General features: G+C 29.5%; 2 protein-coding genes across 2 annotated transcripts; one reads left to right on the top strand and one right to left on the bottom strand.

Moving 5' to 3' along the window:
• The first annotated feature begins 3916 nt into the window (after positions 1–3916).
• On the top strand, positions 3917–7662 carry LOC133337437 (partner of Y14 and mago-like). Its single transcript, XM_061545661.1, has 2 exons — positions 3917–3965; positions 7002–7662. The coding sequence occupies exons 1-2, from the start codon at positions 3917–3919 to the stop codon at positions 7625–7627; spliced, it is 675 nt and encodes a 224-aa protein (XP_061401645.1). The 3' UTR covers positions 7628–7662.
• Positions 7663–10307: 2645 nt separating this feature from the next.
• Positions 10308–13179, bottom strand: LOC133337436 (uncharacterized). Its single transcript, XM_061545659.1, has 3 exons — positions 13033–13179; positions 12134–12440; positions 10308–10378 (listed from the first exon to the last, which is right to left on the bottom strand). The coding sequence occupies exons 1-3, from the start codon at positions 13177–13179 to the stop codon at positions 10308–10310; spliced, it is 525 nt and encodes a 174-aa protein (XP_061401643.1).
• Between the last annotated feature and the right edge of the window lie 2087 nt (positions 13180–15266).

Genomic DNA, 15266 nt, shown 5'->3' with positions numbered 1-15266 from the left:
CTCGCCGCAGCCGTTTTCAATGGCTTAGATATCTGCATTTTTTGTCAGCATTGTACTCTGTCTAGTTTACATTTTACATCGAATAAGGCAAAATTAAAAATAAACGAATAAAAAGTGCGCACACGAAAGAAAGATCTCACTAGTGTACATAATAATTACTATATTAAAAAATCTAAATTTTTTGTAGAAAAATGAATATTTTATGTTATTTTTTTATACAGAATTGAATTTTTTTAATGTAATAAACAATATTGATTTGTTATAAACCAAAAAATATGAATTTATTTATAAATTATATGCTGCCGATTTTTTGCCGATTTTTAAAAATACAAATGCCGATTATGCCGATTATGCCGATTTTTTTCTGAAAAATTGACGATTTTTCATGAAATTTAACTGGCAGCACTGGTCCTTAACAAAATATGTCAACTGAAGGAGAAAACAAATGAGAGCAAGAGTGATGCCAATACGCCAAACAAAAAAAAACTACAAAATCGCCTAAAATACCAATTGGAAAGTGACATTCCTATCTCACACTCTTATTAGCCCATGTCTCTTTCCCTCTCTTTTTATATGAATGTATTTGCAATATTTTTAGCGGAAATAGAACACATGTGGTTTTTTTAACATAATACAACTGGAAAAAACTCTTATTTTACAAATATCTTATTACGATTTATTTTAATTACTATAATTCACAACTTTATCGATTTTGTTAAGTTAGGATAATTTTTCAAATTGAATAAATTCACGATGAGACATTGCAATGAACCGAACACGCCGTTAATACAAATGACAACTGAAGAAAAAACTAAATAGGAGTGCATCTTTTCCACGATACTTTATTTAAGTTCATCTGTTTCGAAATTTTGTTTACTCCCCGATGGAATACAAATTTGTTTAATTAATTTGTATTAAAGTAGATTAAATTAACAATTATGTAAAATAGTGCCTTTGTGCCAATAGTCGGCACATTTTTCCAATTATCGGCATGTAATGTTCCAATAGTCGGCATGTCGCATTTTAGTTAAACATAAAATATATATTTAATCGATTTTTCTGCTATTTGCAATAATAAATTATTGCTTTGGGGCGTTTCCATTAGTGCCGTATTAAAATATTTATATAAAATAATTTTATTTATTAAAATATTACAATTATAAAACATGGTGCCGACTTCGGGAACCTTTTATCCAATTGTCGGCATGGCCAAATAAGGCATTTCAGAGATAAAATAATTGAAGATTAAAACAAGTCTTCCATTATGTAAAACCACTCAAAACTGATTTTTTATAAGTTAATCGTTATTTAGAGCATTTATCATTTTGTTTTGCAATTTTGAGCCAAAACGATCAAGAAGGTGCTTATTATTCACCCATAAACCTTAAAAATGTTTGTTCCTAAGGGCGGCATCGATAAAAATATAATAATCTTCTATATATCTACATATGTATATTATATATTATATATGTATATAAAAATGAATTGCTGTTCGTTAGTCTCGCTAAAACTCGAGAACGGCTGAACGGATTTTTCTTATCTTAGTCTTGAAATGTTCGTAAAGCTTCAGAGAAGGTTTAAAAGGTGAGAAAAATTTAAAAATCGCGAAAAAATTGCAAAAATGTTATGAGGCATATTTGCATTTCTACGAATTTAGTATCGATCTATCTTGGTTGCACCACGTCGAAGTTGTTATTTCGAGATATTTTAGGCGAAAATTGGTAGCGTATCATTCCTTTAAGCCTTCATTTGTCAATTATTGAAAATTTTGAAAATATTTTTTTTTTTCAATTGGATTGACATTGTATTAAAAAAATGTTTGTGAGAATTCAAAAAATAATGGAGAAGTATCATTGAATTTACACGTTTTCCATAGAATGTCCGTACATTTGCGACAAAGGCAAGGATGAAAATCAGAAGACATCCGGAATAGAGTCCTAAGTCATTTTCTTAAAGTAATACAAATAGTTCCATAGGGACATTTTATTCCTTAAACTACCTAAAATATATGTGTATATATATATTAATTTTTGGACGGACGATTTGACACCACATGGGAGATATGGGGCAATATTGATAATTTTTGGTAAAGAGGTTTTGATCATCCAAAATAAAACATTACAGTCACTTTGGTTGGAACACTGGAACAAACTCCCCAAAATATCGAATATTTTCAGTAACGTTATATGGGAGGTACCTCAAAGAGTGGACCAATATAGATAATTTTAGTAGTACCAAATAACAACCAAATGCCAAATTACAGCCGATTAGATTTAAAATCTGTCCAAATCCTCCACAGCATCAAAAAGTTTGGGGTACTGTTAGATGCGGGATATTTGGAAGCTTGGGCGAACATAAAATTACAGCCAAATTCCGAATATTAAGAGATATTGTTATATGGGAGTTATCCGAATACTATTATTAATTAGGGAGATTTTCTGCTCAATAAGTATTCCAAATATTAAATTAGAAGAACTTCTGTTGAAGTTGCATTTTAAATCGTGGAGGTTACAAAAAACTAGCTTTATATTGCGCTACCGTTATATGGAAGACCTATACAAATATTGGGAAAAATTGAATTATATCCGAAGGTCTAACTTATATGTGCATTTAAATTTATTTTCCACGAATTCAATAATTCTTAACCTTATATCCACCGAAACTTTAGATGACAAATATTTCTAGGCAAGACAACGTTTGCCGGGCCCGCTAGTTACCAATATTTTTTTAATGATTTTAAATTCTAAAGTATTCTCCTCTATGTTCTTTACAATTACAAAGAAGATCCTTGTTAAAAATATATAATTTTAATATAGTTACAAGTCTTTTGAAATCGACATACCCACTAATTTTTTCTTTATCGCTAGTGTTGATAAACCACATTGACCAAATGCCAAATTTTGACTGAAAAAATGTACTTAGCTCGATGAAATTTTACACAGAGATAGGTTGCAGTATTATTAAAGATTGTTCTAGCTATTTTTCATATCTGGATATAGGATTTTTTAGTTATCTGAAGTTATATAAAACAGATGACGACTATTGGTACATGCCGGAATTAGGTGCGTTTACCCCATATTTATGTCAATGAAATAACGATTTCCTAAAACATGTTCGGTGTAAATCAAGTTTTATCGAAGACTTAAAAAATAGTCTTTAAAAAATCTACGGCTTTCGAAGTCTTCAAAAAATATTCACTACAAAATTCAATTATTTTTGCAGTTCTTGAATAAATAATTTAAAAAAGTGTATGCGGTTGTAGAAATATAGAAATATTGTTTAAAAAATTCGGGGTTTTTGCAGTTTTAAAAAAAATCTGCGCATAAAGTGGAACAGACAAAATTATTTTAGGCTTGATGTCAAATTATAAAGGAATATCAGAGTCCTATTATAGTCTACAAGCAAATTAAAAATCCAACCGAAATTCGTTTATGCTGTCTTCCATTTTTTATTACACCATGAATATGCTTGTGTTATTATTCGAGCTGAATAGAATATTAAAACTGGTCATTGAATTCTAAATCATGTGTGGATTGTTATTTTTTCTTAAAATAAGCAATAAACAAAATCATCAATATCGCTAATATTTCATTCGAATACCTTCTTTACAATTGATTACCTCTTATTAATTATCGAAAATTTTGTTTGGTATTTTAATTAAAAAAGAAACAAATCACATTGCACGTGTATGGCATATAACATTTATATTTGCCAATTTCCATAGAATATAATAAAAATGTCAAAATATTGAGTTCAATACACGAATTGATTTTGTTTGCCAAATTTTTAAACATTTTATATACAAGAAGCGCAATTACTTCTAGTTTTAATAATGCATTTATTTTCTTTGTCTACAATCTATATGGTATTTGATTGGCTTTAAACATTTAGAGGAAACAGAGGCATTGATCTATATATGAGTACACATGATATAAGTGCAACAGTACGTATTGTTGTCTACAAGAGTAATTGAATTGCAGGTTTTTTATTAGATTCCAGTATGACTATAAAATTGTTCTGACGTATTTGAAAGTTTATTTCGAATATACATATATTCCAGTACAATCGTATCAGTCTTATTCGTGTAGGTTCTGAAGCAGGGTTTGTTGTTGAGACAAAATTCAAATAATATTTTTAGAACTCACAACAAATATAATGGAATATAATGCATATGTTTTTTCATAAATATGATCAAACGTGATTCATAGTTTATTTCCAGAAAATACGTTCAATATCTTATATGTTAACATAAATATAGTTTTTAATAGTTTATATAAAAATGTCAGAACCGTGAATGACACAATTCTTCAAGGTAGGGTATCTTAAGATGAATAACAACAGTGCAACTCTGCAGGAAGGGGCTTCTTCAATCAGATATAAAAACAAGTTGTGGAGTTTTTTAACATTCTAACCCATAACTAAAAATGCGAAAAACGATTTTTTTTGATTTTTCCCCAAAATTGAGTAGCGTATACCTTTCAATGTTTGTTTCATCTATAACTATAATAGCTTCTGCACGAATGCTGCAAAAAAAATATTTACAGCCTGTTTTTGTACAATTCCAAACGAACGAATACGAGTGACTTACGACCAAACCTTTATTTATGTTTATAAAGTTTTTCTGATTCAAAACAAAAATAAATGACATATTTTTCAAAACCAAGGAGTTTGGTCGTAAGTCACTCGAATTCGTTCGTTTGGAATTTTACAAAAACAGGCTGTTACTTTTCAATTGAACTTGAATTTTTTAGTGGTTATTATACAGCACATGCACAATCTTTGTTTTGATTTGATAGAATAAGCCACCTTGGTACAATAATAAAAGGTAGGATAACTTGAGGTGAATAACAAAAAAAAAAACCTATATATCCTTCAATTTGCGTGAAATTCGGCTTAATGTACTGAATTAAGTCTAGAATGATGTTTGTTAAATTTCTTGAAAATCGGTTCTGATTTAGATATAGCTTCTATAGCTGACCAAATGAAAAATTTGGTATCGGTTGCATTTTACTGGTCCATTAAAAATGTGACGTCTGTTAGGATTAATCTGTTGAATATATCCAAAGTTGTGAAGGGTATCACTCCATGGTACAATAATACAAGGTAGGGCAGCTTGAGGTGAATAACAAAAAATCAACTATGCACATATGGCTTCTTCTGCCAAAAATTAAATAAATATTCGCAACAAGTGTTTGTGTTTATTTGACATGTTTTCAACACAAAACTAAAAACGCGAAAAATGAATGAAAGGTTATGATTTCTTCCCAAAATCCATTAGGGAATACCATAAAATGTTTGTTTCATCCATAACAAAGTAATTACATCCAGACGAACGTGTTAAAAACATCATTTTCATTTCAATAAATTTTGAATATATACCAATTTATTTTGAATTTATTTGACATAGTATTCAAAACAATACACATACGTACACAAAATATGTATTTTGATTTGATGGAACAAGCCACCTTGAGAAAAAATTGTAATCAGTTATTAGCTGTGCCCTACCTTGTAATAATTGTACCATGGTCGGCCCCGTCCGATTTTACTACTTTCCCTACAGGTTTCATTTCATTAAAATTTGAAAACACTTCAAATAAATATGCATTTTTCTGGTATTCAGCTTGAGAAAAAATTGTAATCAGTTGGTAACTATGCCCTTCCTTACAAGAATTATACCAAGGTTCAGACTATAATTTGGCCTACTTAAAACAATTCTTATCAGATATTCTGGTTAAAATATCATCTTAAACGACATATACATTAGAACTGTTTACCGGGTTAACCTACTTTATGAGGATTTATTTGACAATATGCAAAGGAATTCACAATTGAAAACCACTGGGTTAACGAAATCCGGTTAAATGTAAACGTACTATTACTACCACAAAGTTTGTTTACGTATTCATACTATTATTTTGTGGTCTTGACCATAAAAAATTTAAATAAATTCAATATCTGGAATTGCTTGACAATGTATGCCAAATCGTGGTCATTTCAAATGCATCCTTTTTTTGCACCACAAAATTCATCAATTCTGCTAAAAGTACCTTCAAAATTAGTTAGATTTCAAAATAGTTGATAAACAAAAATATAACAGCATAATAATTCATTTACACACTGACTTGTGTATCAAACGACGTGAATACTAAATTCGTTTATAAATTTAAATGACTATACGGGAACTAGCTGAATGTTAGTACAAGAAAAAGTTTTTCTCGTCCATTTTAAAGAATCAGTAAAATTTGATTCAACAGCTGATCCCAAATTGCCATTATGTTTCACACTAATTCGTAAACATAGCCACTATCATCTGTCTCTTCCAAGGTATATTTAATAAGGTAGCCGCATCGGCCCAGCTGTTGGTGCAAATAAATGTCAAAAATGTTGTTGTAATGTTGAACCAAAAAATTAAAAAACTAAATTATAAATGAAAATCTACGAATTTCGAAGAGCTTGTTTGGCAATACTTTTATTAACATTTTCTACATGAATTTGTGTAAAAAATCTTGTCAATCTGTTTGTTTTGACAAAATATTCTTGACATATCAAAATACAACAACCTATGTTTGTTGTAGAAATTCGCCGATGCGGCTACCTTGTATATCTACCTTGGTCTCTTCTATTCGTATGTTGCAATAGTTCCCATAGTTCATTTCACAGAATCATTCATTTGAACTAGTCCGTTCCTGAACGACACAACGCTTGTTTTGCAAAAGATTCTTCAAATAAAATCTATTAAAATTCTACTTTTTTCAAGTTGATATAAAATTAAATTATTTAATCATTAATTTCTAACATATTACCACAAGTTTTATTGTTTTTAATATCAAATATACAGAGTGAAACGAAATTTGGCAAGTTTCGGTGAAGGACACCTTGGAATCTCTACAATCGAATATTGCATTGCATGATGACCAGTTACTCTACAAACAACGAAGGTCCGTTGTATATTTTTTATAAAAAATGAACATTTTAAAGTTTCTTCTTGCTTGCGACAGGTACATTTATACCGGCCTCACAACGGCCGGATGGTACATGGCGTCGTGCCAGACGCGTTAAAGACGGTTATGTACCGCAGGAAGAAGTCCCTCTGTACGAAAGCAAAGGTCGACAATTTGCCCAACGGAAAGCAAATACATTACCCCCTGGTCTGTGCCCCGAAGTGGTAGAAGCTGCTCGCAGAGAACGAGAGAAGAAGGAAAAGGCTAAGGCCAAAAAAGAGGCCGCGGCAGCAGCAGCTACCAAGAAACAACCAATACCAGGCGTTTTAAAATTACCTGCCAATACAATTACGGAAACCAAGAAACCCATTGCGAATGGCCAGAAAGCGAAAACACCCGCTGCTACAGGCGCTGCGCCGTCCAAATCGAATGATCTCAAAGCTGTTGAAAATCTAAGCGAAAATTTAGCAAACAATTTAAAGGTCGAGGATGAAGCACAAGACCTGCAAAAGAAATGCAAAAAATTGCAAAAGAAGTTAAGAGAAATTGATGAAATTGAAAAGAAACTTAAAAGTGGCGCCCTTAAGAAACCCGAAAAAGACCAGCTGGATAAGGTGGCAAGAAAAGGAGCTATAGAAAAGGAACTGCAACAGGTTCTGGCACAGATGAACAGTGAAAGTTAAGTTAAGGTACTACAGCATAGAAGATAGCACAAGGAAAAAAATGAATGATCAAGGTAACACGAATGACCAATTGTTGATTTAGAGATAACGGGTTAGAGGCAAAATAAAGGCTTTTTTAATGATGTAGCAGATTGGAATAAGTTCGAATTGAGGAAAAGTAAATATGTATGAAATTAATTTGAAATGATAGGTATAATTTGGATATTGTGTAATGAAACTGGGATGCAAAAAGGCAGCTTATGTGATCACGAGATTTTAAATTTGGATTTGGAACTGAAATTATCATGCAAGAGAAGTCTGGTAAAAACAAGGCAAGGCCACAGAACATTCTCGTAATTGCTAAAAGTAGCAATTGAGAATTGGATTACGTGGAGATAGGCACGAGGTCAATTTAAAATATATAGAATACAGTTCAATATTTGTAATATTCTTCTGCTGAATGGCAGTTCTTTGGATGGGAATTATCTTTTACAGAATCAAAATCTCTTTAAAATTAAAATAATTGAGATGAATGCAATGTCAAAGAGAGAACATCTGAAAATCATGTCTCCGAAAGTAAAAAAAATTGAAATATATTGCATTTTTACTTAGATTGAATTAGAATTGTTTTTATGAATTCTAAATTATGTAAAAATACCAGATTTTTAATGTGCAATAATAAATTACATTACATTTTTACAACTCGCTGTTTAGTGGTTTGGCAAGACATATGCATAGATTTGAGGGAAATTCTATCCTGATTTTACTAGAGCGTCTAGCCGTGTTTGATAAATCTCGATTATGCCCGGTTTCGTACGAATTTTTTCTTTTTCTATAAACATCTAAAGACAACAAAACAGAAAGTGTCATTTAACCTTACAAATTCTTCTGATATTCGAAATATAAAAATCAAAACTGCAATTTTTTTAAAAATTAGTTTCAATCTGTCTGATGAAATTCATTGATTTCGACAATTTACTGTTGTTCTTATTAACATTAAGCAATTTTGATTGTCGCATTTGTATAGTTTATTGCGGAGAACCCTATCTCCTCACATAACCACTAAGAGTTACTGATAGTCAAATTCGATAATGTAAATCTGGATTAAGTTTATGCAGCCGTCGGTATTGGTTAGTTTTAGGCTTAGACTGACACATTATTACCTTTCCATACAAACACACAAAAATTAAAATATCAATAAATATTATAAATCTACCACAAGAATACTTTATTAACAGTTTTAGCCAAAATTAACATCATTTAAAATCATATCATTCGTTATCCGAAACTAAATTTCCTTGTGATTTCTTTTTGTAAATTACCTCTTGCTGAGCATCTTGTATAAGAACGAATAAGAAAATCCAATCGTTATGTTTATCTTTTTGGTTCCTTTTTTAATTTTTAATTACTTTTACTTTTAAAATTATGAGTCAATTTGTAGTCTTTCACTTCTTTGAGAGTTGTTCGTTAAACGACTATCATTTTTTAAATAAAGTAAATGTGTCCATCTTTCCATTATTGCATTTTGTAAACTGCCCTTATCTTTTGTACAATTATATTCAATTCTCAAATTAAGAAAAAATTAAAACTATTTTTTTTTTTGTAATTTTTTATAAAAATAAAAAATATTATTTTTTATAAATTAAATTGAGTCAAATTACAAATCACTTAACAATTATTTGTATGTATATGTTTCCCTTTTTTTAAATATTTATAAAGTGTAGAATTAAGACAAAGAAAACAAATAATAAAGAAAAGATACTTAATAAAAACATTTTAAAATCAAAAATAATTTTCTTTGCAATCTCAAATTATGTACATTTATATAAACGAGTCGAATAAAAGAACTATAAAGGAATTGGTGAAATATATTACTAAGGTATGAACTAGAAAAAAAAAAAAACAAAATGATTCTAATAATATAAGAACAATTAATTGTCGTTCCGTATTTAATTATGTTGGTCTAATATATGCATCCTTACATAGCGACACACAGTGAAAACTGCACAGTTTGTGTAAGGCCGTAAGTGCAAGGCCGTTTGTGCAAGGCCGTAATAACAGATCTACTCACCTCTAAGATTTGTGGGGCAATCGTGAAGGCATCCAAGGCTTCAATCGAATCGAAAATAAAAATGCACACAACTATATTTTATTAGGGTTTTTTGTTGAACTCTTTATTAAGTATTGCCAAAATAAATATTGATATTGTAAAATTGATTTTGAAACACATCATGAAGTGTGGTATATATTGAGATTTGTTTGTTGTTAATTCTTTTGTTCTTAACAATGAAATACAATTCTTCTAATACTTATAACTAAAACTACATGAGATAAACCTACATACATACATATAAAAATAAGTATATCATATTTTATTAAACATTTAACAAAACTGACAAAACATACAATATATAAGTAAAAATGACAATTATTTTTATGTGTGGGTGTGTGTGTTACAAGGATATGTTTATAAATATTAATAATAATAAATACTTTGGGGTTTCATGTTGTAACAGTTTCTTTTTACAGTGAAATCAAAATTTCCAATACAGATTGTAAACGAAAGAAACTGTTTAAATACTTTTTTGTAAGATATTATTTGTTTTTTTTTTTTTTTTTTTGAATTGAGATTTATTATTTGCAATATGCCTTCTTTTTATATTGTGTGCTGGATTATTTTGGTGTAGGTGTGTATTGTCCTTCAATAGCCATGAAAACGAGCATTCCGCTTGCGTCCCATATTACAGATTTTAAAATGACACGGTGACATATCTACAAAAAAAAAAAAAAAAAAAAAAAAAATGAAGAAGAAACAATAAATAAATTAGTTTTGAGACTATATTTTATGAAAACAATTAAATCTATATAAAAGTGTAATATATGCCTATCAAACTATTTTTTAAATAATAATATAAGATTATTGAGGCATGCAGATTTTATATATTTTTTCAAGGACTATTAAGGCGTGGATTTTTTAAATAATACTTTTTTCAAGGACTATTAAGGCGTGGATTTTTTCAAGGACTATTAAGGCGCGGATTTTTTTCAAGGACTATTAAGGCGTGGATTTTTTTCAAGGACTAATAAGGCGTGGCTTTTTTCAAGGACTATTAAGGCGTGGATTTTTTTCAAGGACTATTAAGGCGTGGATTTTTTTCAAGGATTATTAAGGCGTGGATTTTTTTCAAGGACTATTAAGGCGTGGCTTTTTTGTAATCTAGTTTTCAAGCACTATTAAAGCGTGACTTTTTTGTAATAATCTATTTTTCAAGGACTATTAAGGCGTGGATTTTTTTCAAGGACTATTAAGGCGTGCTTTTTTGTAATAATATTTTTGTGGATTTTTTGTAATAATATTTTTGTGGAGGAGGACTTTAAAGAAGTGGATTTTTGTAATAATATTTATTCATGGACTATAAAGACGTGGTTTTTTTTGTAATAAAATTTTTCCAAGGACTTTTAAGACGTGGACTATTGTAATAATATGTTTTCAAGGACTTTTAAGACGTGGATTTTTGTAATAATATTTTTTCAAGGACTATTAGGGCGTGGATTTTTTTAATAATATTTTTTTTAAAGAACTATTAAGGCGTGAATTTTTTTAAATAACATTTTTTCAAGGACTATAAAGAGACAGATTTTTATAAATAAAATTTTTTCAAGGACTATAAAGGGACAGATTTTTTAAATAAAATTTTTCAAAAACTATCAAAGAGTGGATTTTTTAAACATTTTTTTTTCATACAGTGTCTATTAAGGCATGGGTTTTTCAAATATTAAATGTCTGTTAATGCGTCGATTTTTCAAATACTATTTAAGTCATTTTTTAAAATATTCGGGCATGTTCTGGCATTCACTTCAACGGCAGAAGTGTATCGAACACACGCCGAGGTATTTTGTAACACACTTTGCACCCATTTGAGGTGTATTATTTACACTTACATTTTCATAGTGGGTGTATTCATGTTTTTCTATATAAAATAAAATCTTTTTTGAAATAAAGAAGGCACATGATGATAGATTAATATGTTATTATTGCGTATAATTTGTTTAAAATAATTGTTTTTTCGCAGGTCGAAAAAATTTCAGTTCACATACCCGATTACTTTTTTAAAATATGTTAAGACGTGGATTTTTAAATAATAATTTTTCAAATTCTATTAAGGCGTGAATTTAAAAAAAGTTTATTAAGTTTGTGGATTTTTAATATAGTGTACTTTACATCTATTTCTGTAAATAAAAAGAATATAGAACGTATAATTGTTATCACAATGTATACGCCTAGTTGGTCTATACACATTCTACTTTTGAAATACTGAATTGTTTGAAGACCTTGAAATTCCTATAAATATTTCTTATAAATAAATATGTATATAATTTAAAATTGACTAACTTACATTTTTTACGTACTAAATGTCCCATGCAGATACACACAGGTACAAATAAAAGATAACACAAAAGACACACACAGAAAAATATAAATAGAAATTAAATTATATTTTTTATATTTAAATAGAAATAACTTACATTGTACATTCTTTTTGGTATTGTGCTCTTTAAAGATAATCTGATTGGCCGGTGATTTGGGCGCTTTGGTCTTAATACTACCACCGCCAACACCACCGCCGTTAATGGTGGCAACATCGTCATTGTCTTGACGTATTTCATCATAATATTCATTGGATTGTGTATTGGCCAATTGTCGTAGACGTTCTAAAAATTCACTATTTTCCAATGTTGTTGTAATATCATCATCATAGTCTATGGTGAAGACAAGATCTCGCAATCCCGGCCATTTGGCCAAATAGTTCGATTGCTTAGTTTGAACTTTGTTCTGGAAAAGGAGAATAATAAAAATATTACTGATGGTTAAAATGTTGGTCAACATAAATAAAACATTAAAATTCTTGGCACAAATATTATTATTTATAAAAATTTTAAATAAGGGGGCGTATGAGTGTTGTCGTCAATTAATATCCCCAGTGCAGATAACCTTTTTAGTTTTCTATTTAAATTTAAATTATAACATTGATAAAAGTTTAAAATAGTATTTTTCAAAGTTATATGCAACAATTTGTTTAAAAAAGTTGGACTTAAGAGTGCTTCCATCAACAACTATAAAAGCTATAAACGTAATTTTTTATTAGTATCATTGGGTTTTTGAATGGCTATTGGACTTGATATTTTTAAAGAATATTTTTTTTACAATTTTTAGGCAGAGATTAAAGAACATTTTTTAACAAAAATAATAACATGCAAATTAGTTTGAATATTTTCATTATAGAAACTAAACGTTTGGATAACCCAAATAATGATTTTCCTATGACTGCCACTATTGAAATTTAATTTTTTTTCCCCTTGATTTAATTTGAACGTACATCCTAATGTATATAGATTTTATGTTATTATTGTTCTTGTCTACTTACCAATCCACGAAACATTTTTTCCCCACCACCACCACCATTATTTGAATTTCCCATCAACAGGTCGTCCAATAGTAATTGTGAGACATCGTTTTGTTTAGCCAACAATGCATCCAGATTTGGACGTGCCATTGCACCGGTAAACAACATTGTCCAGATGATAGATAACACACCGATCGTCATAGCAAATTGACATTTTCGACTAAGCATTGTTATCGATTGATGACGTCTCTGTTATAGTAAAATGTTGTATTTGATTTTCACTGTAAATTAATAAAGAAGAAAGGAAATAAAATATTATATGGTATAATTATAATAATGCTATAAACAGACAAAATACAAATTACATTCTTAATTATCGAATAATTTTAAAGATTTTTTAAATTCAAAAGTAAGGGTTTTTTTTATTTTTTTAATTCCCCATACTCGATTTTATTTTTTCTAGATTTTCAATGGGCTGGTAAATCAATACCAATGCTTGTTAAGGTTTGTAACTTTGCACATATATATTTGAAGATTTAAAAGAGAAGAAAAATAATTTACAAATTTTTTTTTATTGTTTTGTTGTTGTTTTTTGTAATTAAAGAAAAGTCCTTATTTTTGATGGTGGGCATGATAACTCCCCACTGGAACATCGGAATCCGAAAATTCCAACGGTGTTAGAAAGAGTACATGTCTGGCTCTCGTATGAACTAGGATTATTGACTTCGCTCTAAAATTAACAAAATGGTGGACCTTTGAAACAATATTTGTGGAAAATCGCCGATTTTTTACCAAACACCATGTTAAAAAATAAGGAAGATCTTCACCGATTGGCTTTATCCTAGTTCATACGATAGCTATACACTCACAGAGAAACGTGTAAAAATTTGAAATCGATTGGGTTATTAGTTTTTGAGTTATCGTGCCCGCCATTCACAAAAGAGAAAAACGCGTTTCAAGTTTGAGAAGCCCTTCAGCCGTCACCTGATGCTGACACAATAAATCGGCTATATCTTCAAGAGTTCTTGAGATTTTCACTTGAAATTTTGTAGGGACATTTATTAATTAGTGAAGATTCGAATTATATCAACAAAATGTTTGACCCCGAGAATGGGGGGGGTCCCCTTAAATAATTTTCGTAGATTTTTCTTAAATATTTTTCATATAGACTATTTTCCTAATTATTCTAATATTTTTTTTCAAAGACAATTATAAAATAGTTTTTTTAATATTATATAAATATAAAGATATTAAAATGTAGATTTTTTAAATATTTTTTTCGAATTAGATATTTTTTTTTAATGATTAGAGGGTCGTGGGTTTTCTAAATATTTTTTTACTATTAGAGATAATTTGTAAATCCTTTGTTTTAAAGTTTTGTAACAATTTCTAAGATTACCTAGATTTATAAAATATTTTTAACTACTATTTTTAATATTTTTCAATGACTATATTATAAAAAAATTTATCATTAATATATGTTATTATAGTTTTTATATATTTGTTCAAAGACTATTAGATATTATGGGGTATATTTTCCATAGGGTATATTTTTGTAATGTTTTTCAAAAACTATTAGAAAGTAGTTTTTTAATATTTGTTCGAAAGGGTTTTTTTCACAACTATGTTGTCAGGGTATTATAGCTTTGTGCAGCCCCAAGAGTTTCTAATGCCGCGAACTATTGGTCCTAGACCCACCTTTATGTATACCGATCGCCAAATCTCGACTAACTGCGTCGATCTAGGCATGTGTGTCCGTCCGTCCATTATAATTTGTAAACACGATACAGGCCACAGTTATGGACCAATCTTCACGAAGTTTTGCATGTAGGATGGGTTCTGCCCAATGAAGGCCCCTATTATTTTTGGTAAAGATCGGTTAATATTTAGGGGATGAAATATACCAAAAACTTTATTTTTGTCGGGTTTTCTGGAACATCGCGAAATTTTACATGTAGAAGGTGATCGGGCCAAAGAATAAGCATGCATGTTTTGATAAAGATCGGTCAATATTTAGCGTGTCAAATGGACTCTGACTTTTGTGTGAAATATGACAAAATTTGTAGTCTATGACGTATATATTTACTCCTGTAGGATATAGACCCGAGAATTTGATAGTATATGTAAAAGGAGTGGTTGACCTTTAAATTTATACCAATTATATTATCATATGTACTCGGATGTGGGAGTTACACGTAAATATTTACAGGTGTCTACGTAATCAGATATTATTTAGTAATCCATTACCACACCGG

This window comes from Musca vetustissima, unplaced genomic scaffold (assembly GCF_032173495.1).
Source record: "Musca vetustissima isolate MV318-11 ecotype Yass unplaced genomic scaffold, APGP_CSIRO_Mvet_v1 utg52412, whole genome shotgun sequence".
NCBI classification, from domain to species: Eukaryota; Metazoa; Arthropoda; class Insecta; order Diptera; family Muscidae; genus Musca; species Musca vetustissima.
This window is presented reverse-complemented; position numbering and strand designations above follow the sequence as displayed.